We start from the raw sequence: 24,588 nt of genomic DNA, 5'->3' as shown, positions 1-24,588 counted from the left end.
AATAAGCGAGCATCACACACCTTTCTGCGTTGCACTTTGGACAGCACAGAATATAATATTATATATCCCTGTACACACAACATGCAGAACATGGCGGGGAAGATGTCATGCCCGTCTTATGCATCCAGGCAGGAGGACGAGCAGAGCCCGTGCGAATTCAAAGTTGTAGAGTGGCCTGATGTCTTCTCAGTCCCTTGGCGACATATGGCTTGTTGAAGTGGCACTCCACAGGGTACTGTCTGAAGTCATTTTTTATCTTGAGCGAATTTTTTTGAGGAAGTACCTGACAGTGCTTTACGAGCGAGACTGTCTGCCACCTCGTTGCCTCCGACACCTATGTGTGAGGGCAGCCATTTTTGTGCAGAGTCTGCACCAAGCATAGAGAGCTTATAGAAAAGGCATCAATAGCGAACTCGCGCTCTAAACTTTCAAGGGCAGATTTTGAATCCGTTAGGATGACAGCAGGTTAAGCCGGACAAAGCCGTAACGCTACCTCAATAGCAAAACGTTCGGGCGTTCTGGAGGATACGACTTCAGTAAAGCATGCAGACCTGAATGTGAAAAGCTGCTGCACTAGATTATCTTACCTCATCTACAGAACCATTACTGAAAATGTGAAGACGGCTGGCATACGCTGTTTCTAAATGTTCAAGTACGAGCGAACGCATTGCCGCTATAAGACACGCTTTGCGCTCACATGGAGAATCGCGACCTTTCAGTCGAGTGTCGGAAATGACCAGTGTGGTTTAGCCGTTTCCTTTGCCTTCGAACATTGAAACATTGCCTAGCTACGGTTTCTCTGAGGCGCCCAAGTTGCAATAGTAGCGTCTGTGAAGCGACAAGCTCGAGGTTTCGATAGTGGCTCATGAAGTACTGCATTGTTCGCTGCCGCCTGAAGAGCTGCAATGGCTCTTCTTAGGCCCTTTCTATGGAAAACTTCGAGACGTTCAAGCGCTGATTCCGAGAGGGAAATTAGAGGTAATTGGTAAAACATGCGACGGCTCACCAGCACTTCATGATATTTTATAACTGAAGAAGGATAGTTTACCCATTGCTCACCTGCAATGCTACGGATCTCACAGAGACGCTAAGATAGAGATGAGCAATCGCCTAGACAGCGTTTCGCCACTGTAGACGGAAATCAATATGACACCCAGATAAAGCGTGTGATTAATTTGGCGAATGGAACACTGACCAAGGTCTATCGTTAACCACGCATGATGTCTTCTTACACTTGGAAGCAGAACAAAGCCGGATTTTTCCACTGATAGAGACAATCCCAAATATTGAAGTTAAGCTTAAATCGAAAGTAGAGTCTGTCGAGCTATCAGGGGTAATCGCTTGTGTTGGTAGCCAGTAATCTAAATACAGATGTCGACAGCATATATTAATACGCACTTGCCTGCAATTTTCTTCGCAATAAATCGGGAAGGCCAGCCATTACGACATTAAAAAGCGTGGGGGAAAGAACACTTCCTTGAGGCACACCTCGGCCCTTTCGGCGCTTACGGTACTCCCTGACCGTACTCTAACCGCGCGACCACTGTCAAACGAGTAAATGAACATTAGCATATGAACCTGAATGGCCACACTTTGCAATCTGTTCAGAATAGAGCTTTGAACCACTCTGTCTTAAGCTTTTGCGACGCCAAGAAAAATGACTAAGGATGAAAGGCTGAAAGCTCCCTGGTGTTCAATGTGACTCACCAAATCTAAGACGCTATCTTGGGCCCTTAGGCATCGGCTCAATCCTGTCATACATGTTGGCAGTGTCTTGGTGTCCTCAAGCAACCACGATACGCGTTCATTTCCTAGCTCCTCCATCCGCTTATAGCCACACAGGTGGTCAGTGACACAGGGCGATACGAGGCAAGGTCTGTCATGTATTTGTCAGGCTTCAGCACTTGAACTACATATGCCACCTTTCATGCCGGAGGAATGTCGCCAGTTTCCCAAACTCAATTTATGATGTTTAGAAGCTCCTTCCTGAGATCCGGGGCAGATTCTGCAGCTTTGTGTTGGTGATATCGTCGGGATTTGATGCACACCGGTGCCAAGGAGACCACTGAGAGCAGTCTGAAGCTTCCTGAACGTGAACGCAGTTTCCATAATAGACGTGGAGGAAGTAGGTGGTGTATACAGATCATTTCCAATATTTGCAGATACAATCGCATCTGCAAACTCCTCTGCCAAGCACGCAATCGGTTTTTCCTAGCGCATTGAAAGAGTTTCAAAAAGTTTCAAAGGGTGAGGTTCTTCAGCAAGACTGCCAATGATGCGTCACATTGTCGTCACCGGTGAGAATACAATCTATCACAGAACGAGGACCATTACGACCTCCAGAGATCACTTGTGCGCCGCCGAATGGCGGAATTCAGCCTATTGTAGGCTGTGTCGCCCTTCTTCCGCATGAATTATCTCTCCGCCCTTCTCGATGCTCAAGGTTTCCTGAAGTTTAAATCTGCAGCCGGAAAATGATCAGGTAGCTTGACTGTCGTGGTTGTTGCCATGTTACTAGAACTCATTTTGTCAGTAACATCACCAAAAACAGGTTCTAGGGGCTCTCTGTACTTGTCCCAGGTGACAAGCAGGTTGATTTTAGGACCGCTCATAACGAGTCGGCAGCAAACACAAAAATCGGATAATGATCAATTCCCATACGATCAGGTGCTGTTGATCACTTCACGCGGACATCAGATGCATCAAACGTCAGGTTTATAGCGGTCGCGGAGGCTGGATGCCGGAAGAAAGTAGGACTTCCGTCATTGACAACACACAGGTTCAAACTGTCAATAACTTCTACGAGTTTGCGTCCACGGAAATCCGTGTTCCTGTGCCCTCACACAAAATTATGGGCGTTGAAATCACCGGAGATGATTCTGGGAGTTGGCAGCGGTCAGATAACTTCTGCAGAAACAAATCAATCGCTTCCTTTTCCGCGGGGACATGTATACGGATGTAATATAGAGAGTTCGAAAGCCGATCTTTATTCTCATAGCCGCTACTTCAATGTAATCCGTGCAAAGATCGGTAACGTTTAAAGAAACACGTGGAATTCCCCTTCGTTTTAAAGCGGTGCACTGTCTGCAGGAAATGGCTTAAGCTGCAGTTCTTTGGGTGACACATCCAATCAAATATCTCGCGCTTGGCAGGTTGGCTTCGGACAGGGCTAATCCAAATACGCAAGTCTCAAGAATTGTTTAAGTTCAATCACTGAATGCTCGTGACGACCACTTTGATATAGTTTGATTTGAGGAATTTTGTTCACTGAAGCAAACAAGGTTCCCGGTGTGTTGTGACTCTTTATACACAGCCACTTGAAGTTGTGACTGCGTTGATACGGCAATTATTCTAGATGTTCACTGCAAATAGGTCCCAAATTTGGCACAAATATAACAAACAATCCACAGAGAAAGACACATAAGATGATTGACGTGCGCTTCTACCAACTCTTTATTGATGCCAAAGTACAGAGCATGTACACAGTAATATCGGAGTATGCGCAGAAGAGGACAGATAAAGCAGTAGCAGTCAAAGTAAAAACATGTCCAGAAAGGTACATTCCGCTGAGTAAATTTGAACAGAAGTATCGCTAGCGCAACGATCGGATAGCTTATCTATATGATATGCCTCTAATAAAAGCCTTGCCTTATAATTCCAACTTTTGCCCAGAATCGTCGTCTTCTATTATTTAGTCAGTCACTCTTCTATTATTTAGGGATAGTCAGTCACTCTTCAGTGTGCAGTCGACAGTGGAAAGCAAAAAGGCAATAAGAAGAATTCAACGCCAGCTCTTCTGTGAACCGCATTCGAGAAAAAACAAAATCAATCAGTTCATCGCGTGGTACCTGCTACCGTAGTGGTTCGGCTTCGCATTTCGCAAATTTATCTGCATGTTCAGCAGCTGCCAGACACTGCCGCAAATGTGGAAAGTTTGAACATTTTTGAAGCGTCTCCAAGTCAAGGAAAAAGTAAACTGCTAAACGAAGACTGCCGTGCCACAAAGCTGAGACAGCCAACGCCATCACAATCTTAAATGTCAGAGATCAGGCGGGCCAACGAAAAGGCATTCGTGCCACACTTACAATATAGGGCAACATTCTTTTTCTATCATCATTGACATTGCGTCTACAGTCTCTCTGCTGAGCGAAGATCATTACCCAATATTGTTCGCAAATGTGTATGGGTTGTGCTTGCCTGCTATCACCCACCACAGCTACTCCGGAGAGGATATAAACATGATCGGATGCTTTCTAGCCCAAATGACTCATGGTAAAACCACTGCCGGGGTGCTGTTCTACATCACACCCAAAGGCACGTCTTTGCTAGGGGCTCGACGCCATAGGCAGCCTGGGAATAAACATCGCCGGTTCAACTTTCACCTGCCGCAGCGTCACATATGCAGACTCGCTCACCGCAGGGCTGCAGGATCTGTTTTCGCACCACTTGACGACAGGCCTCAGGCGCGTGAACTTCTTGCACCACATCCAGCGACGCTAGTCGTGCCGCTGGTTTCTACAAAGCTACGGCGCCTGCCCCTCACACGGCCAGAGCAAGTTTCCGAGAAGCTACTCTGCCTGCAGTCCCATTGGGATTGGGTCTCCCCCATAGTCGCCGTGAGAAACAAAGATGGCTCGTTGCAGTTGAGCGCGCACCTCTGCGAGGTCCAAGGCTGTCATCGCCGATGCGTTTCCTCTCGCGTACACGTGAGGACTCCTACATCAACTAGCAGGTTTGATATGATTTTCGAAGCTTGACTTGGCGTCTGCACGCCACCATTTTTGAACTTATACCGAAGAGTCGTGACCTAACGGCTTTTATAACGCATGATGGGTTGTTTCGATTACATTGATCATTACATTGGCAACGTAATTGTCTGGGGAAGGACACGCGAGGTGCACGGTGAAATTGTTAAACAGGTACAGCCTTTGTCAAAAGTGTGTGCCCAGGAGCTTTGTTTCTAAACCGTGTAGTGGCGACGATTAAGCATAAGGGAGGTCCTTCCCATTGAAAAGGGTAGAACAAAAATCTTGCCATCAAAAAGTTCGGAACGCTGAAAAGCCGCCAGGGGGCGCCGAGGAGTGAAGACGCTGCCACGTCGAGCTCTGCTGTTAATGGCCTTTTTCGGCGGCTTTTGGGTGCACCCAGCAACATCTCACTTCGGACCGATTTTCGGAAGTCCCGAGGATCAAGTGGAACCAACTCTCTAAAAGGTGGGACCACCAATTTGGTCTTTACGATACTTTGAAGTTCGGAGCAACAACGCCGCCAAGTTAAGCCTAGCGTCCGAGCCTAGCGTCCGGCCTAGCCGCCCTCGAGGGAAGGCCCTCGGAGCGTGGACGGCATGGACTGGCAGAGCGAGGAAAATCAGAGCTACCAGCCGAACTCTGACACTAGTAAGGACGGAAATATGGAGGCGGTTGAGGCCTTAGAAGAAAATTCATGGTTCCGCCGACAAGGAGGCAGATATGTGAAGGAATGCGACGCAGCGTCCCAAGCGAAGAAGGAGGCACCCGTGAAGGGGAGCGAAGGGACCGAGGCCGCCAAATCGCGGCAAAAAGCGATAGGAAGGTCACTCGCCGAGAGATCCGTAGGCACGGTCAGATCGAAAATACCGAAGGAGATGTTCCGCGTAGTGCTGCGACCGCACGGCGGCGCCGATCAGCTGACAAGGAAAGCGGGACCGAAGCTGCGCCAGGTCCTGGTTACGGCTGCAGGCCTCAACCTGAACGGGGAAGACAGATTCATCGCCAACCCGAAGAATCAGTCCCTACTAATTATGACCCCGGAGCTCGGCAGGGCAAAGCGGTACGAGCAAATTACGACCATAAAAATCGGGCCAGTTGAGATAGACGCAACTGCTCACGCGGCCATGCCGGAGGGCGGCAAGGGCGTCATATACGACGTTCCGCTGGACGTCACGGAGGAGGAAATTCGGCAGGGACTCAGAGATAACCCTGGCTACATTGGAGCGAGGAGGCTCGGGAAAAAGTCTAAAACCGTGCTCATCATTTTCGAAGACCAAGAAGTCCCGCGAGAGGTGTGGTTCAACGGATTGCTATACCGGTGCAACCTCTACAAAAAGAAATTCGATGTGTGCTACGCATGCGGCAACCTAGGACATCGGTCCGACGTCTGCCCGGACCCCACCAGCCCTCGATGCCGAGGGTGCAGAATGCTTAATCCACCGGAGGGGCACGAACAAAACTGCGAGCCGCAATGCCTACTGTGCGGCGGCTGCCACCCCCTGGGGCACAACCGCTGCAGAAGCATGTACCGGACCCCGCACATTCTCAAAGTCCGACAAGCAGAGAAAGAAGCCACCCAGGCTCAAAACAAGCAGCAAGAGCCAACGAAAACCCGGGGCAGATCGAGAGGAAGAGGCGACGCCGCGGGCACAACGGGCCGTGCGAGAGACTCCAGCGCATCCGTCACCAGAGATGAGCCCAGATCCAAGAGCAAGAACAGGGGGCCGCCACAACCACCGCCATCCAAGGAAGACAAGAACCACTGGCCGAAGCCCGGGGAGACGCCGGCCGGACAAGCAAAGACGAATGAAGAAGTTAACGCAGGCGGTAAGTCGGTCAGCTTCGCTAGCGGGGTCTCCAAAGAAAAAAACTTGGAACTTTCGGAATTACAACAGACTCAAGCCGAGCATAGCAAAGAAATCAGAATCATTAAAGAAGACATCAAAGAGATTAAAGAAACCCTCAAATCTCTAGTCGAGGTAATTAAAGAGTTAAAAGAGGCAAAAGCTACACCTGCACCGGCACCTCCGATGCTCAGGCCGCCCGTCATACGGGGCCCCGGTGGGGCGAGCGAGAGCAATTGTGGCAGGGACAGTGACGACTCAGATGAAATGAATATCGATCAGGCTAGACCTGCGAAACGTAAATCGGATGACACTAGTGTAATTGGACAAGCCAGAAAGCACGTGGCTTTTAGAAAATTAGTCAAGGATGAAATCATAGACTTCGAATTGAACCTGAATAAGAAACTTGAGGCGAGATTTGGAGTGCTAGAAAAGATGCTTCAAGCCCTTTGCAACGCATCGGGTATACAATATCAAAATCATAATGGATCCCAAAACGTCTAAAATTTGGCAATGGAATTGCCGGTCGTTGTCAATGAAGCGATGGCTCTTGCAACAGTACGTAGCTAGCCACAACACACAGCCTTTGGCAATGGCTCTGCAGGAAACGCGAGGTGTATGGAAGCTTTCGGGGTACAAAAGCTACGATAGCGGGAAGGGAAGTAAAACACGGGTCGTGACGTACGTCAAAAACAACGTCGCCGTCGTCCAGCACGAAGTAGGTAACAGGGAGACCGAAACGGTCTTTGTGGAAATCCTGACCGGTAAAAAGAACAGAGGCAGCATATTTCTACTCAATGTGTACAGCTCCCCGAAGTGCACGAAGGCGAGGTTTGGCCCGATATTTAAGAGAGCGATTAGCCTGGCAGGTAAGAACCCACTAATAATAGCCGGCGATTTTAATGCCAGACATCGAGAATGGGGTTACACGACCAGCAGCCCGAAGGGTCAAACGCTGTTGGAAGATATCACTGAGTCAAACCTCTACATCGCTAACGACATTAGATGCCCGACGAGGGTGGGCAACAGTGTGTCAGCGGACACAAACCCGGACTTGACTCTCTGCCACAGAACTGGCATAGTCAAGTGGACGAACAAGCATCAGGATCTAGGTAGCGACCACTACGTGCTAGAGGTAGAACTAAGTAGGAAAGTGAGCGTTAAGCGCGCTGTGTGTCGGACGGAAACCCAAGTGGATTGGGATAAATTCAGACAGATCAGAGAACGGGAAGAAATTGGAGATATAGAGTGCATTCAAAATTGGGCCGCCCAATTAATTACCCATGTCAACGAGGCCACCGAAGAAATTAAAGGCGAAGCTCTGCCTGAGGCGATGGATAGCAGGTTATTCGGCATGTTCAAAAAGAAAGAAGAGCTAACGAAGAAGCTCAAAAAGCAAAAGTGGAACCGCAATCTCAGGAGAGAGATAGCCAGACACAACGTCGAAATAGAAAAATACGCCCGGAAACTCGAGTCGCAACGTTGGGATAACAAATGCGACGAGATGGAGGGCACCATGAATGGGGCCAAGACGTGGCAACTGCTCAGGTTCCTGATAGACCCGACTAAGTCCAAAACGGTCGCCAATATAGAACAGGTCAAGGCGAGGTATAACTTTAAGGGTACGGACAAACAGCTCATTGACAAGCTCAAGTCCATGTACGTAGCTCCCCCCGCCACAGCGCATTACAGAGATTACAACGGACCGGCGAACAGCGAGCTTGACGCGTCCATAACAGTGGCAGAAGTCAGAGCGGAGCTGCACGGCCTAAAAAGGCGCTCGGCCCCCGGGCCGGACCTCGTTAATAACAAGATGCTCGCAAATCTGGACGACGAATCGATCAATGCCCTAACCAAATATTTAAATCAGGTGTGGGAGAGTGGTCAAGTACCCCAAGAGTGGAAGAGGGCTAAGATCACCCTAATCCACAAGCAGGGAAAACCACCGGGCTTGGAGAATCTCCGCCCAATATCGCTAACATCCTGCGTAGGCAAACTACTTGAGAAAGTTATTCAGAGGAGGCTAACCAAATACACCGAAGAGAATGATGCGTGGCCGGCTGAATTGGTCGGATTCAGGCCCGGCCTTTGTACGCAAGATACCATGCTCAGACTACATAACGATGTTGTCAGAGACTTCAGGAAAAAAAATACGAAAGCTATTCTAGGCTTAGACCTTAAGAAAGCTTTTGACAACGTCAGTCACGACGCCATTCTCGACGGGCTCGCTGAGCTTAGAGTAGGCGAAAGAACCTACAACTATATTAGATCATTCCTGCGAGACAGGACGGCGATCATCAGCTTTCAGGGCTTATGTTCGGAGGAGTTCCCGCTGGGTAACAGAGGCACTCCGCAGGGAGCTGTGCTCTCACCTTTCCTTTTTAACATCGTAATGAGGAAGCTCCCCAGTAAGCTTGGCCATCTCGATGACTTAAAACTAAGCATCTACGCGGACGATGTGACCGTCTGGATGTGCGAAGGGAACGACTCGTACGTCACATCCAGGCTCCAAGAGGCAGCAAATATAATCAGCTATCACGCAGAGGACGTAGGTCTATGCTGTTCGCCAGAAAAATCGGAGCTTCTGGTAATGACCAGCAGTAGTGGGAAGATAACTCCAGATATCAAAATTAAAGTCAACGGAAACGAAGTCCGGAAAGTAGATGAAATTAGAATATTAGGTATGATTATCAACCGCAGGGGTAGTAACAAAAGCCTGATGAAGAAATTAAAAGATCAGGCGGAGCTCGTAGTCAGAGTATTTAAGAAGACGTCCAACAGAAGGAGTGGTCTCACGGAGGCTAGTAGACTCAGACTCGTACAAGCTTTTGTCACGAGCAGAATGTGCTACGCGACTCCATTCCTAAATATCAACAAGACCGAAGAACACAAATTAAATACCATAATTAGGAGATGCACGAAGTGCGCTCTAGGACTCCCCATAACTACTTCTAACGACATTCTAGAGAAAATGGGGTTGCATAATGAGTGGAAAGAGCTGGCTGCGGCGGTCAGGCTGTCCCAGAGAGAGCGACTCGCAGGAACGGCGGCGGGTAGGCAAATCCTCGATTGGGTAAACCTACTAGCGCCCGGGGAAGGCGAAAGTGTCAGAGAAAGCATAGATCGAGAAATCAGAAAGCATCTATACGTCTCGCCCATACCGAAGAACATGCACCCCGTACACGACGAGGGGAGGAGAAAAAGCAGAGCTAAGCACCTCGCTAACAAATTGGACAAACTCCCGCCAGGATCGGTCGCCTACACCGATGCAGCGATCGGGAAAGAAGGCGACGTAACCTCGGTCGCCCTATTGGACACTGGGATCGCCATAGGAATAGAAAGAAATCGAGATCTACCGCCGGTAGAGGCGGAGGAGATTGCAATAGCCATTGCCATTGCACGACCAGGCGTGAAACACGTCATCAGCGATAGCAAAGCGGCGGTTAGAAATTTTAGCAAGGGTAGAGTCAGCAATCGTGCTGCAAAACTTCTGAACGAGTCGTCTCTCGCCGAAAGCGTGACCATAATCTGGACCCCAGCACACGCCGGTCTCGCCGGCAACGAGGCTGCCCACATGCTCGCCCGCTCCTCGCTACCTCGGGGTGCTGCGGACGCCTCCACAACATCTAAAACCAAAGAATGTATAGGTACCTTTAGGGATGTAACGGACAACTTGAAGAAAGACCGGAGGATATATCCGCCACCGGTTAGATCCCTGAGTAAAAAGGAATCGTATGACTGGAGAAGACTCCAAGCTCGAAATTTCTTTTCGCCCCTGTGGAGGAGTTGGACGGGCGCCAGAGGGCGGAAGAGGGACGGTGCAGAAACCGAAATTTGTAAATTTTGCGGCCACGTGGCAACATTAGATCATATAATATGGAGATGCGTTCGTGCCCCAGGGCGCAACGCGATTAAAACTAGCGATGAATGGGAGACCACGCTAAGAAGCTCCGACGAAAAAACACAGCGATTCGCCGTCCGCCTGGCGGCCGAGGCTGAAGACCTCTTCTCCTAGACGAGGCCGGGTGTCCTCTGGCCGCGGTGTGACAGACTGCCTCCCCGGACGCCTGCGTGCGGACTCGTAGGTGGCTGCTGCACCATATTCGGCGGAAATAAATGTTCTTCCTCCTCCTCGGAACGCTTAGGATGCATTGCAAGCCACACAAAGGTGCAGTGTTAAGACTGCCGACTACTGTGCCGGAGTTTCCGGGTTCGATCCCGACCGCGGCGGCTCCGTTTGGATGGAGGCGAAACGAAGTTGCGGCAGTGTGCTGTGATTAAATCAATTAATTTATAGGAAGGGAAAGGCGCGGTAACTGTCTCACTTGTTTTCTGTGGACACCTCAACCGCGCCGTGAGGGAAGGGAGGAAGGAGGGAGTGAACGTAGAAGGAGAGAAAGAAGCGATGTCAGCGCGTTAAAGATCCCCAGGTGGTCGAAATTACTTTTTCTCTGTCTACTTTCCTTCCCACCTTCATCCCTTCCCCACGGCGCGGTTCAGATGTCCACAGTACAAGTGTGACAGATACTGTGCTTTTCCGCTCGTGTGAACCAATTTTATAAGCCACACCACAATGCGATGGCCACATGCTGTGGCTCAGAAGCAGGCCCCCTAGGCTCTAAACTTTTCACAAACACTGTACTTCACGTACAAGTGCTTCAGGATTGAAGCGTGCATTATGCTAAATTGACGACAAAAATTTGAAACAGGTACTTGAAACTATAAGCGCTTCAGGATTGAAGGTAAATGATAAGTGCCTTTTCGCTGTTTCTGCGCTGCACGTTTTGGGACATGTCGTTAGTCGGAAAGGTTTGTGCCCATCACCTTCCAAAACAGACGCTGTTGTAAAAGCACCTGCCCCTCTTAATCACGGACAACATTGCGTTCTTTTTGGGGACTTGTAGGGTGCTGCTCCCGTTTATACCCCAATTTCTGATCTGTTCGAACCGTTGAGAAAGTTTTTTATTCACGTACCCTAAAGGCCCTTTACGGGCATTACATAGGGGTCGGAAAAAAACCCATAAAATCATTGTTGCAGATAACCATGAAAAATAAAATCTCAAAACCCTAAACAAACATGCACTGCGAGAAACAAAGATCATATGACTATGAAAAAGAGCATGATACCCATACATGAACCCCAATGCTAAACACTAAGTATGAAGGAATACAATTCTGACAGTAATTTATAATGGATAAGCGTGTAGTGCACGGCTGGTTGGTTGGTTTGCGGGTTTAACGTCCCAAAGTGACTCGGGCTATGAGAGACGCCGTAGTAGAGGACTCCGGAAATTTTGCACACCTCGGGTTCTTTAACGTGTACTGACATCGCACAGCACACGGATGCCACTCCGTTTCGCCTCCGTCGAAACATAGCCACCGAGGCCGGGATTCAATCCCGCTTTCTTTGGCGCAGTAGTCGAGCGCCGTAACCGCGGCGCCTACCCACGCTCGCTCGACGGTGAACGTCTAGCTTCATAACCTGGTAGCTTCTCTCCGCGTCCAAAACAAGATGCTACTTGCCAAAATTGAAGCCCTTGAAGCTAAATCTGCTCCTCCCCCACAATCTGCCCCCCCCCCCCCCCCAAGCAGAAGCTTTAGAGAGCGATGCGGCGGCACCGGCGACCTCGGACACCTCCTTGGCCATTCTTGAGGCCCGCCTTAACGCCAAATTCGAAACCATTATCGGGACGGCAATGGAGCGTATCATTGCCAAAGTCATGGAGGCCCTTCCTAATGATCTCTCATCATGTCGCGAATCTCCCTCACACGTCTCGCCTGCCGCTCCTCTTAAAAACGTATCCAGCCGGCCCTCAAAATTTTCGCGTCGAGAAATTGACATCGAAAATGAGTAAGATAGCCGCCCCCTCCCAGGAGTTGAATTTCAGCCCCGGGTTCATGGCTCCGGGGCATCTACCTTCCCTCCTCTAATCCCAAGATCTGAACATGGCGGGACAACCTCTGTGTCGGCGTTCCCCCTTATCTAAATTGGCCTCCCCTATCACTGTAACTCAATGGAACTGCCGAGGGCTACGGTCTCGCACTAAGCGGGACGACCTACGGCTTTTCCTCTAAATTTTCGAGCATGTGCCCGCCGTGGCGCCCCTGCAGGAGTTAGGAAGAGGCGCCATCCTAACATACTATAAGACGTTTCAGCAGGACCCCTCGTCTTGTCTATGCGTTCATAAAAATTACACAGCAAAAATGGTCAACTTGATCCTCCAACATTACATGGGAACATGTAATGTTGATTCTCCTCCCCCTCCGCAAGCGGGACCCACCACTACACATTCTAAATGTCTACTGCCCACCCAAATCGCCGAATGTATCATTCTCTGACCTTTCCAGCCGTGCGCTCAAAGCTGCGGGTCGGGACCACCTCTTGATTGTGGACGATTTCAACGCCTCCAGTCGAGTCTGGGGGTACCCCCGTGAAGAGAAGCGGGGATGCAAGTTGGCAGAGTTTGCGTATACGTTGGGCCTCACTCTTCACACAAACCCCGTCCACCCAACAAGTATAGGTAACTCCGTGACTCGGGATACGTGTCCGGATTTAACCTTTACTCGCAACATTCAGTATGCAGACTGGGTCAACACTGAGGAAACCCTGGGTAGCGACCACTGCATACTAAACCCTACAATTCGGATCAGACCATTAGCAAAACCCACAACAAAGGCTCGACTCCCAGACTGGTCCAAATTTAGGAAAAATTACAACACAGCGACATATATACTCGAGCAAGGCTACCAATCATGATCCGAATAATTGGTTTCTAGCCTTCGCTCCCCCGAAACTAAAATTCAGCTTTCCGAGGTGGTATCAGACGTAGATAACCACCTCTTCCATCTCCGGGAAGTGCGGCATTGCCTTGTCCGCCTGTGGCGTCGACAAAAGCATTTCCGAGCTCACCCAGCAGGCGGCCGTATGTGGCCCAGCTCGCAGACGCCAACTGGGTGGATCGTTGCAACCTGTCGGCTTGGGAGATGTCCAGCAGGAACACCTGGCGGCTCATCGGCGCTGTTATCGACCCAATGCAGACACACACAGAAACTCAGAAACATCTACAACGTGCCACACACAGCTTTCAGGGCAACACAACTCAGCTAGCGTACAAGTTGCGGGACCAATGCTTGTGCTCTACGCAGGACCCCCGCGGACCGGCGCACTCTTATGCAGGTTCGGAGAACGCTGAGCTGGATCAGCCATTCCAGCTCCACGATCTGCGGGCGGCCCTGGCGAAAGTGAAACGGGGCACAGCCCCGGGTCGGCAAAACACTACAGTCAAATTACTAGCTAACTTACCCGACCAGGCCTACCACTCCTTATTGGACTACATCAATTCAATTTGGCTTGGAGACGCGCCACTCTCCATCGATTGGAAGACTGCTCTGATCACTTTCCTTCCAAACGCTGGCAAGGTGATCAGCACGGAGAACCCTCGCCCCATATCTCTACCCGCGTGTGCGGGCAAACAAATGAAGACGATGGTATGTGACATGTCCGAGTTCATAGAAAATCAACACACCTTCGCAGACTCCATGTTCGGATTTCGCCCGTACAGGTCCGCACAGGATGTTTGGCTAGAACTTAATTGGAACGTTCTTGACCCGGTCGAATGCCCCCACAACGACAGGGTCATACTCGCTTTAGACTTGAAAGGGGCCTTCGACAACGGTACTCATAAGGTAATACTCACTCATCTTTCACAAACCGGTTGCGGACGCAATGTGTTCAGATACATTCGGCCATTTTTGACAGATCACCAATCCTACATTAACTTCCAGGACATCGAACATGGCCCGTTCCAACTTGGAACCAGGTGAACACCACAGGGAGCAGTGCTGTCTCCTCTCTTATTCAATCTGGCTAAATGCACCTGCCGGCCCATTTGGGTGCTGTCGCTGGTGTACAGCATGCGCTGTATGCCGATGACATCACCCTGTGGGCCACGCAAGGTTCCCTTGGAGATATTGAGGTCAACCAGCAGCAAGTGGCAGCCATAGTGGATCGTTATGCTCGCCGCCGCGGCCTTGAATGCTCCCCTTAAAAATCTGAATTTGTACACATACGCCCCTCACCAAAGTGTGTGGGGCCACAATTGAGCTCTTTTTAGAGACAGGATCAGTTCCTGAACGCACAGAAGTCCGGGTACTGGGGCTCTTTATTCATCAACATAGACGGTCGGACAATACCTTGGCGAAACTCCGTAAGGTGGGGACAAGGTGGGCCACATGGTCCGCCGGGTTTCTAACAAACGTGGGGGGTTGCGGTTCAAAGTCGCCTTTCGGCTGGCGCATGCATTCGTGACCAGTCGAATCTTGTATTCGACTCCTTACCTCCACCTTCGGAAACAAGACGAGAATGCACTCGAAGTCATCCTGCGCAAACATTTCAAGAGAGCCCTCGATCTTCCCGTGAACACCTCCAACCAGCGTCTACTAGGCCTGGGCATGGTGAATACGTTCCGGGTGATCCGAGAGGTTCACTTAACGAACCAATACACACGTCTTTCTAAGACACTCCGCCTCCTTGCCCGGCTACACATCCAACATACCACCCTTATGGAAGATCGTATACGGCTCAATTTTGAGTGGAGATGCGCCCTCCACGTACGCCATCTTCCTAAATACATGACAGGTGAACACCACAATGGACTGCGCCTGGCGCTGGAGGAAGCCCTGGGCCGCCTTTATGGGTCGAAACCCGGCATTTATTACGTGGACGCCTCCAGCCCCCACCATGGGGGATGGTACACGGCCGCAGTGGTCCACCAGTCCAAAACTGTTAACGGGCTTACATTTCGCGCCCGTGACATAACTCACGCGGAGGAGGTCGCCATTGCGCTGGCAGCTACCCACACTAATTGCAAAACTATTATCTCCGACTCACGAGGGGCCTGTCGGAACGTCGAGCAAGGCTGGGCGCCATACTTAGCCTACCGAAGACTTTAAAATCGCACCTATACCTGGGACCCCGCTTACCGGAAAATAGTGTGGGCTCCTGCTCATATGGGTCTCGAGGGGAATGAGGCAGACGACGCCGCTGCCCACGCTCTTTCTTTCAGGGCTTCCCATCTCGAACCCCTAAATCAGGATCTCGAATTCGATCCCGCGTATTCTTTTCAAGATATTGTTCTTTATTATCAATATTGCCATAGCCTTCACCCTTGCCCGAGTAAAGATATATCTAAGACGAAGGAGGGGCTTTTACCCTGTCTGTATACCAATACTCTGCTGTGCCCGGCAGCACTAAAACATTTTAATCCTTCCTTCACGGGCAGTTGTCCGCAATGTGCGGAGAGTCGGACATCTACCACATGGTGTGAGCTTAACCATACAACCCAGCTATTCCTCTTCAACCCAACCCCACCCGGGAGGACTGGGAGGCGACCCTGCTCGGCTGCTATGACGTGCAGGCCCAAAAGGCCTTGGTCGAGCGCGCACGGGCCGCGGCCGACACAACTGGGGTCCCGTATTAGGGACCCCACCTGGTATTTGTAAAGGTGGATTCAGACGAAAGGACCGGACCGCGGACGGTCCGCGCGCGTCAGCACAGATCTGCTGCCACGTGACCACGCGTCGCCGTGTCCATCTGGCCGTGGAGCATTCACACGAAGCCAGCGGACCATCCGCGTGTACCCTCCTTCCCCGCTGTTAGTGCGCGCTGCCGAAAACCTCTCTGCCGAGAGTTTCAACATGGACTCCGAGCGAAACCGTCGTCTCGCTGCTCTGGCTGTTCTACGTGAAGTGTGCGAGGACGACGAGGAAGCGAAGAAGCGTTCATTTATTGCAAACGTTCTTTATTGCAAGCATCATCAATATTCTATATCGGTGGGCAGCTCTCAACGAGCGCTAAAAACGTGACGGTCGCTTCATCACTGAGCGCTTTTTTCGCTACTTCACCCATAATAAGCACTAGAAACCGAGTAAAGCTACAACTCTGGCCCACCCACAAGCACAAACACAAAAAACGATGCACTTCAGCGAACACAGAGCGGACGACGCAGCGCATGCACAACAAACAATACGCTGTTCGAACTGAATACGAGACGAAAAGCGCGGGCGTAGCAACGCAGAGGCAGTAGCGATAAAGCAAAAAGAGCAAAAACAATCTCGGTATGCGGCGGACGCCCGGTCCGCGCGGACAAAAAAAGGCTCTTGGCATATTCAGCCCGCTCCGCCTGGACGGACACGCCGCTCGCCCGCCGTCGCTCAGAGCAGTGACGTCGGCGTCACGTGGGGCGCGGGTAGCGATGACGAGCGCGTACCATCCGCGCTCCGGTCCTCCCGTCTGAACCCACCTTAAGGGGTGGATCTTCAAAGATCCGGCTCATGCGTACCTCCACCCCTTTTAAATTATTAAACGTTTGTCGCCACCACCCTGGCGGGGCTGTAGAGCACTTCTGTTTGGTAACAAATGCGTCGGAAGTCCTTTCGGAACGATTTCTTCTGTTAGTTTATGCCAATAGTAAATAGCCAGGAACATAGGTGAATGACGCATACTTTTGGTGTGGTCAATCTTCGGTGCACTATAAAGCAATGTTCTAAACGGGAGAAAATGTGATGTGCTGGCTTAGTATGAGATTCTGGGAACGGCGATTGATTTTGATAAAGCTTGTGAAAGTGACATAGAGTTATTAGTCTACGCTTTCCAAATGAACTTAAATTTAGGGAGCATTTATTATTTGGGATACTTGAAAATTGGGCGTCTTTCCTTCCGATAAACTTAGGTGCCCAATTTTGAAGTGATGGCAGTTTCTTTGCAAGATATGATAAATGTGGGTTCCAGATGAAACCGGGATATTCTAGCATCGATCTTATTAAAGTTGTCTATTCTGACTGTTTAGTTGCGTGATTTGCAATGTACAAGAGACACTTAATGAAATAAAGGGTTTTAGATGCTTTAGTGGTTATGTAATCAATATCGTTGTGCCATGTCAAATCTGAAGAAATGTGGACACACTGTAGGGACGTGTTCAATGCCCACATACCCATATAATAAGAGATGGGCTTAGTGGGTTTAGTCGTCGTAAATGTTAGTTTCGTTTTGAAACGTTTATTTGCATATGCCATTGTTTGCACCTGCAATCGCTTTCGTGATTAGGTTACAAAGCATTAGTATCATGAGGGTCAGTAATCGTTATGTAAATAACACAGCCGTCGGCAGAAAACCTCATTTGTGAGGTTGCTGCGTATGTCAATAATGTAAATAAGAAAGAAGATAGGCTCAAGCACCAAAACTTGAGGCACACCAGACTTTATATGGGTTAGCGTGGAGCAAAATCCGTTGATAGACGCAAACTACTATCGATTAGTTAAAACGTTGGCAATACACTTCAAGACCTTGCTGTTTATGTTAGGACTGAAATATATAGGTCAACTCAAAAGTCTACGGCTCCCCTTTCTCTGTTTCAACTTTCACTCCCACCTTCCTCCCTTACCATAAGGCACGGTTCAAGTGTCCATAGTGCAAGTGTGACAGATACTATGCCTTTCCCTTTCTATGAACCACTATTTATTGTTACATGGAATGGGGAAGCTCAACGCAGTTTTGAAATTGACAAAAGCGCCGTGTCAGCTAATCCCGTAAATCAGATATTCAACCCAGATTTGGATGTAATATTCGCCACATATGCCACCGAAAAGGGTATGAGTGCTGTGCTTCAGCAAGGCGATGGCGAAGAAATGCGTACCATTGCATTTGCACCGCGAACTTTGGCCGTGGCGGAACGAAGATGTTGTGTGGGTGGCCGAGATGTTGGCATGTCTGTACCTTTGCAAAACAAATATTGTGTTGCACACAGACCATCAATGTTTGTTAATTGGTTTGGTCAATTGGTGCAGGACGTCGGACACAGCGGTTGTCCATATAGTCTGCTCACTATTCGATCGAGTGTCAGAAAGGGTCTGAAATGTCATTCCAGGTGCACTTTCAGATCATGCAGTTGAAGTAGTCTCGGTCGTGTCATCATCCGTGACAAACGCGCCGTTACGGCTCACTACTGCTGTAGACGAGCTATTTCAAGATGTTATGGGTTACGTCATAAAAGGGTGGTCCCCTAAAAGTCCGTGACAACTGATGTCCTTCATTAATTGACCTGTGAAATGAACTGTCTCAGGTGAATGGCTTGTTGCTCCGAGGGAAAAAGATTGTAATCACTGATGTACTGAGCACTACACTTGTCAGCTTCATACATGAAACCATCCTCGCATAGTAAAAACCAAGTAAAAGCTGTTTTACCTCTATTGGTGGCCCCGAATGGACAGGCAAGCTTAAGAAGTTATAAGTGTTACGTTTCGCCATTGGCATGTGCGACAACCGACGCGGCCACAGCGCAGCATCAGGCAAAGCAGCGAGTTGAAATTTAAGAAAATACATGTTGAAGGTATTATAATTTTGGCGCCTTAAGTAAGTAAATTTATTTACAGCAAAGAAATTGCGTAATCTATAAACTAACATGCAGGTTTAGTTGCTTGATGATTGCTTCGCCTCTGAGGACGGCTTTCTTCACCAATCGTCATGTCGGAAAGGTTCAGACATGAATAAAAATGTCCCAGAAGTGCTAGAAAATTATGGGCAGCCTTTAAAATCCGCAGCGTCACATATAAGCTCTATGTGATACAGTACGTAGAGCTGTGCTAATAAGGTGGTGTTCTCGGTTGGCCTACTTGGTACAGGTGCTGATACTGGACGAGCCGACAACGGGCATGGATCCTATGAGCAGGCACGAGGTATGGGACCTGCTGCAGAAAATGCGTCGCACGTGCACCATTCTGCTCACAACGCACGACATGGAGGAAGCCGACGTGGTCGGTGACCGCATCGCCATCCTCGCCGAAGGCGCCATCCGCTGCTGTGGCTCCTCACAGTTCCTCAAGCTCCGATTCGGTACGGCCGCAAGCGTGGCGACATCTGCGAACAGGGTTGGGATGAAAGGGCATATAGAACCAAAACGCTCGTGTCAGTGTGCTGTTTTTTACGCGATAACGTATGGAGCTCATCCTGTTGAAAGCCCGCCGTCGGCCATCGTCTTTCACCAAGTAGTAAAACTCTGAATTCATAATAAAGCAAACCGGCTGGGACAGGGTCCAGATATTGGCAGCGATAAAAACAGAAGTAATTAATTACGGTAAAGTAGTCGGAATTTGGGTTTGAACACAAGCCCTCTACGTGTAATCCTGGCGAGCAACGAAGAGTCGTTGGTATCAAGGGTGATAACGGCGCATCCAGTGAACACTTTGTCGTGCGTGTGACATATAACGTCTGTTTGGAATAAGATGTTGCCCTAATAACTAAAAGATGGTAAACCAAAGGAAAAACAAAATATCGCTAAATTAAAAAGTGGCAATGCGGCGGTAAAGACGCCATCGCGTCTGTTCTTAAGCAGGAGATTATTGCTCTTTATTTTAAACAAATTATTACAGTTATCTGTCATCGCTCTCTGGTTGTTTTTTCATCATTTATCCTCGTGTCGATTGTGCTGCCATGTATCTGGCTGTTTCACTTCTATATACTTAAAATAATATAAAAAATTTAAATCAGCATATCAGCATATAGTAGGGCTAGTTATACGCGGTTAAACCAAGTTTGAGGAGTGGTAGGTTGGTTTTGCTTGGTTTGGTAATGCCGTGTGTTCACCGGTCCTCATTATGACCTTGCACTTGAACTCTGATGTTTCTGAGAATCTGTCGCCTTCAAGGTCAAAATTTAGAGCATAAGATCAAATGTCATTATTCGTCGTCATGCGGTCAGTTATGCGCTCATATTGTCATAGCTTACCATAGCATACCGCAAAGGGCGAGACATCTCTAGAAAGGGTAAGTACCTTGAAGGTCCCAGAACGAAATCATCTGTTGCCCTGGATTGCACTTAATAGGGCAGAGCCATTGGTATCATTATACTGCGTTATGATCCCTGATAATATATCCCGACGCTGCGTTCTGAAAACAGGGCGGCCAGTAAAGACAACGAGCGCACACTGTTCTTGTGGGCTGCCAGCTCTAGTTCACAGATGGCTTGCTATATGATACTATAATGGCATTTGAATGATATTTCACAGCGAAAATCATCCGATTGAGCTAGATTCAGTGTTTATCTAGAACGTAGACAAATACTATGCTTGACGGCTGCAGCATTTGCTGCGTTCAGTTAAGAACCGTTTTCCGCTCGCGGCTTAAGTCGTACTTAAACCGCAAGTGGCACTGCCAATTACATTCACGCTGCACTCATTGCGGGTGCTGAAACGGGAGCATCTAACATTATGCATTGACCCGAGCATGTCATTTGAAAAGTGTCCAGAAAAGCCGCAGAGGTCAGAGTAGGGACGCAAGCATTAAAATTTGGGCAGCCGTCGCAGTTCTCCGTCCCGCAAAAATCACACTTGTCCACATCAACAGTGTCTGGCTAAAGGCTACACACGTGTGACAATGCAGTGCAAGGAATACATGTGCAACGCCTGTGTACATAGACAGTCACTAGCAAGCGATCGACACTCGCATCGAAGAAAAACTATGAAACAGGTAACATCGTGCACTTTACTTGTTTAAGAAAAACTCTCCTTCTATTTGCGCTTCTGAAAGATATTTCCACACTACTGGACAAAGCAGCCTTTGCATTGAAGAAAAAAACCGTAAAAATGCACAAAACAAGAGTGATTTACCTTGTCTGTTCCTTTGTCCTTCCTCTGCTGGGCACACTGTAAGTCCGCGGAATTTCGCTGGCACGATACGGTGTTCATTGCTGTTGTCGCAGGAACGGGCTACCATTTGGACATTGGCAAGCGACCCAAGCGCTGTGACGTGCCGGGCATCGTGTTGGTGGTGCGCAATTATGTGCCCACCGTGCAGCTGGTGGTCGAGACGGCCGAGACGCTGCGCCTGTCACTGGGTGTCACTTCGTCCGAAGGCTTCCCGGACATGTTCAAAGTACTCGAACGCTTCCGAAGCAAGCTCGGCATCCTCCGGATAACTGTCTCCGTCACCACCGTGGAGGATGTCTACCTCAGGTATTGCGCAGCGATTGCTGCTGGAGCGTCTATACGGAGCACACTGAGAATCATTGCGTAGCGGAAGTTCGTTCAATGCCACCCTTCAAAGCGGCTAACACCAACCATATGATGTCCCACTTGGTGTATAGCGCTGTATTAAAGCTGAGGAATCGTGGAATGAGCACTTGGAATGAATTTTGGATAATCGCCTCTAAGGGTGAAGCCTGTGGGAGTATGAGTGGATTACATTGAAATAAGTTTGAATAGAATGAATTGAGGTGAATTTTAGTGGGTAAGATTGAATTTTTAAAACTCCGTTAGACTGGGGGTCGAATATGTTGATTTTGATCCGCATGGATCTCAGTACGATACGATGGACACCTGGATTGCAATGGATCGAGAGTAGATTTTTCTAGGTTAGGTTTAATTAATGTTATGTTGACATACGATGGGTAAGCTTGTATTGTGGTGAATTGCCAAGAGTAAAAGTGCGTTAAGGTAAATTAGGCCGGGTTAGGGTTGAATAACTTTGATTTAGCTGCATAAAGGTGCATTAAGGTGAATGCGGATGAGTGAGGATGAATAGTGGATTACAGTAAATCACCGCTGTCGCCTTCACAACATGTATGCATTCGAGAGAACTCTCATAACTTTTTCGCTTTGCTATATCGCCACTGGCTTTGTCTAATATAGCCTTCATCGTTTGGGTGAAAGACTTCAACTCGCATGCAAGCGCTGTTCACAAGCGGGAGGACTGCCAAGATTTCCTCCGTGGAAAACTAAAAAAACAAGTAACAAACTCAAAACTAAACAGGCTTGGGTGGCGCTTCGACAGATTTGTTGATGCAGAGGACACAGGTCGTCCTCGCGACACTGGATGCCCGAATATAAGGACTAAAGACGAAACTACAGCCACGTAGCGAGACGAGTGTGGAGCGCACGACGAAAGTCAGATGACAGCGACTATACGCCGCCGACGACATCGCGTAAAAGGGAAACATAGCTTTCTGATCTACCGTTTCGAAGGAATATGGGTCTAGGAAAGCCGCGCTAGAGCGAGAGAGTATAGGGAACGTCTTCTTCAGACACCCGGCGCCGCGACTGCTCAAACCGATTGTTCAGGTTTCGGTTTGCGGGCTTTAAAGACAGAAAGCGACTCACGCTTTAGAGATTCCGTAGGGAAGGCTCTGGAAATTTCAACCACATTGGATTCTTTAAGTGCACTGACATCGCACAGCACATAGGTGAGCTGCTTTTTCGTCCAAAGGAAAGCTACTTCCGCGCCCCGGGTTCGATCCCGCAGCGTTTGGTATATAGTAGCAGCGTCATAACAACTTCGTCAACGTGGAGGGGTAAGTATATTGTTTAAATAAGCCGTTGCTTTGTTTATAATTTCTCCCTTGTCAAAGGCTGATTGAAAAACCGCGGATACATCAGTGCTGACTGTACACGTAGGTTGTACAGTTCCAAACATATGCAATAAATTGACTAGATTTAAGTAATCATGTGTGCGATTCTTGACTCAGGAACAAAGCTTATGTTGCTAATTGAACATTGTAAATATTGAAGTGGAGGCCCGTTTCTAACTCTTTAAACGCATTAGTGTTTTAAAATGTTCGAGTGAAATCTTTTTTGGAATGACGTAAGTTTCGCTTATTAGGCATTAAAGAATGCGACATCATGACGACGTCACATTTGGTCATGATGTCATGTCCGCTCAAATACCGCTCACATCGCAATCTGGTGGTATTGCGCTGAATCTCACGAAGAAATGTGCCTATAAAAGCTTTCGACTTAAAACCCATTCACCATTTTTGTAAGACATGCAAAATCCAGCACACGTGACTGACGACATGTACCAGTACGTTGCACCTGTTGCCTGAAATACGCCCGACGGCACTTACTGCAACCTGCAGTGTGCTGAGTGCCCTGACAGAAGCCGCTGTGCAGTGCAGAGTTGCACACGAGCATGCCTAGTTTCATACAAATAATGAAGCATGTTAACCCCACCGTGGTGGTGCAACGGTTAGGGCACTCCATTACTGTGCCCCAGGTACGAGATGGACTTCCAGCCTCGGCGGCCGCTTTTCAGCGTTGGCGAAAACCAAGCCGCCTGTGTGCGGTGCGATGTCGGTATAGAAATAATAAAGAACCTCGTTGGTCGAAAATTCCACAGCCCTTCTCTACTGCATATCTCATAGCCTTATTTGCTGGTACGTTAAATCCCATAAACAAAGCAAGTGAGGTAATAATACAATAAACATTGGTTCAAGGAAAAGAAAGGTGGAGTATATGTGACACTTGTTTTGTGGATACCCTACCCGCGCCATATGGGGATTGATTGAAAATCTTTATTTTCCACCAGAAGAAGCCGATCACTCTCGCCCCCGGCACGTAGGCATGGGACACGGGGGCCGCCGCGTCAAAGGCTGGCTGCCAGGCATTGGGCCACGGCAGCCTTCTCTGCCAGGTGGACTGTGTTCCGCTGAAGCTCAGGATCCGAGCTTTGGAGCAGGGTCTGCCAGTTCTCTCTACTAAATATATGTTCTCCCCCGGAAGAGTGCGAGAATTCATATATTATGTGGTCGAGGGTCCCTCTCGCCCAACAATCACAACTTCTATCATGATCTCTCGTCTCGGCGTAGCGCCTCCATGTAGCAGCATAGTTTTTATTCAATTTCGGGTCTGGTGGGGATACCAGCCTGCATGCCAATCGATAATGGTTGATTATTTCCCCATAAATTAGCAACCACTCCTCGTTACCTCAGTCGTCGGGGTTCCCATGGCTGCCCGGAAGTATAGTGCTCGAGCTACCTCATGGGCCGCCTCGTTGCCAGAGGCGGCACGTGCGCGGGTGTCCAGATTATCGTAATTTTTCTGTTCAGTGGTTGTTGGCTAAGGATATTTGCCGCTTCTGGCGAGATCCTGCATTTTCTAAAATTTTGAATGGCAGCCTTACTGTCGTTTATGATGAATTTTGCTTTTGTTCCTGCGCAAACTAAAGCGATC

The 24,588-nt window shown here is 49.0% G+C and overlaps 1 protein-coding gene across 1 annotated transcript in view; it reads left to right on the top strand.

Moving 5' to 3' along the window:
• The first annotated feature begins 19,300 nt into the window (after positions 1-19,300).
• Positions 19,301-24,588, top strand: part of LOC146177789 (phospholipid-transporting ATPase ABCA3-like) — a 52,000-nt gene continuing 46,712 nt past the window's right edge. The window contains exons 1-2 of the mRNA XM_084581638.1: positions 19,301-19,481; positions 21,345-21,597. Coding sequence (XP_084437764.1) covers positions 19,301-19,481; positions 21,345-21,597 — 434 coding nt within the window. The remainder of the gene's footprint in view (positions 19,482-21,344; positions 21,598-24,588) is intronic.

Source organism: Amblyomma maculatum, chromosome 10 (assembly GCF_055883805.1).
Source record: "Amblyomma maculatum isolate TAMU_Amacu chromosome 10, ASM5588380v1, whole genome shotgun sequence".
NCBI lineage: Eukaryota > Metazoa > Arthropoda > Arachnida > Ixodida > Ixodidae > Amblyomma > Amblyomma maculatum.
Note: the sequence above shows the minus strand (reverse complement) of the source record. Positions and strands in the feature narration are given on the sequence as shown.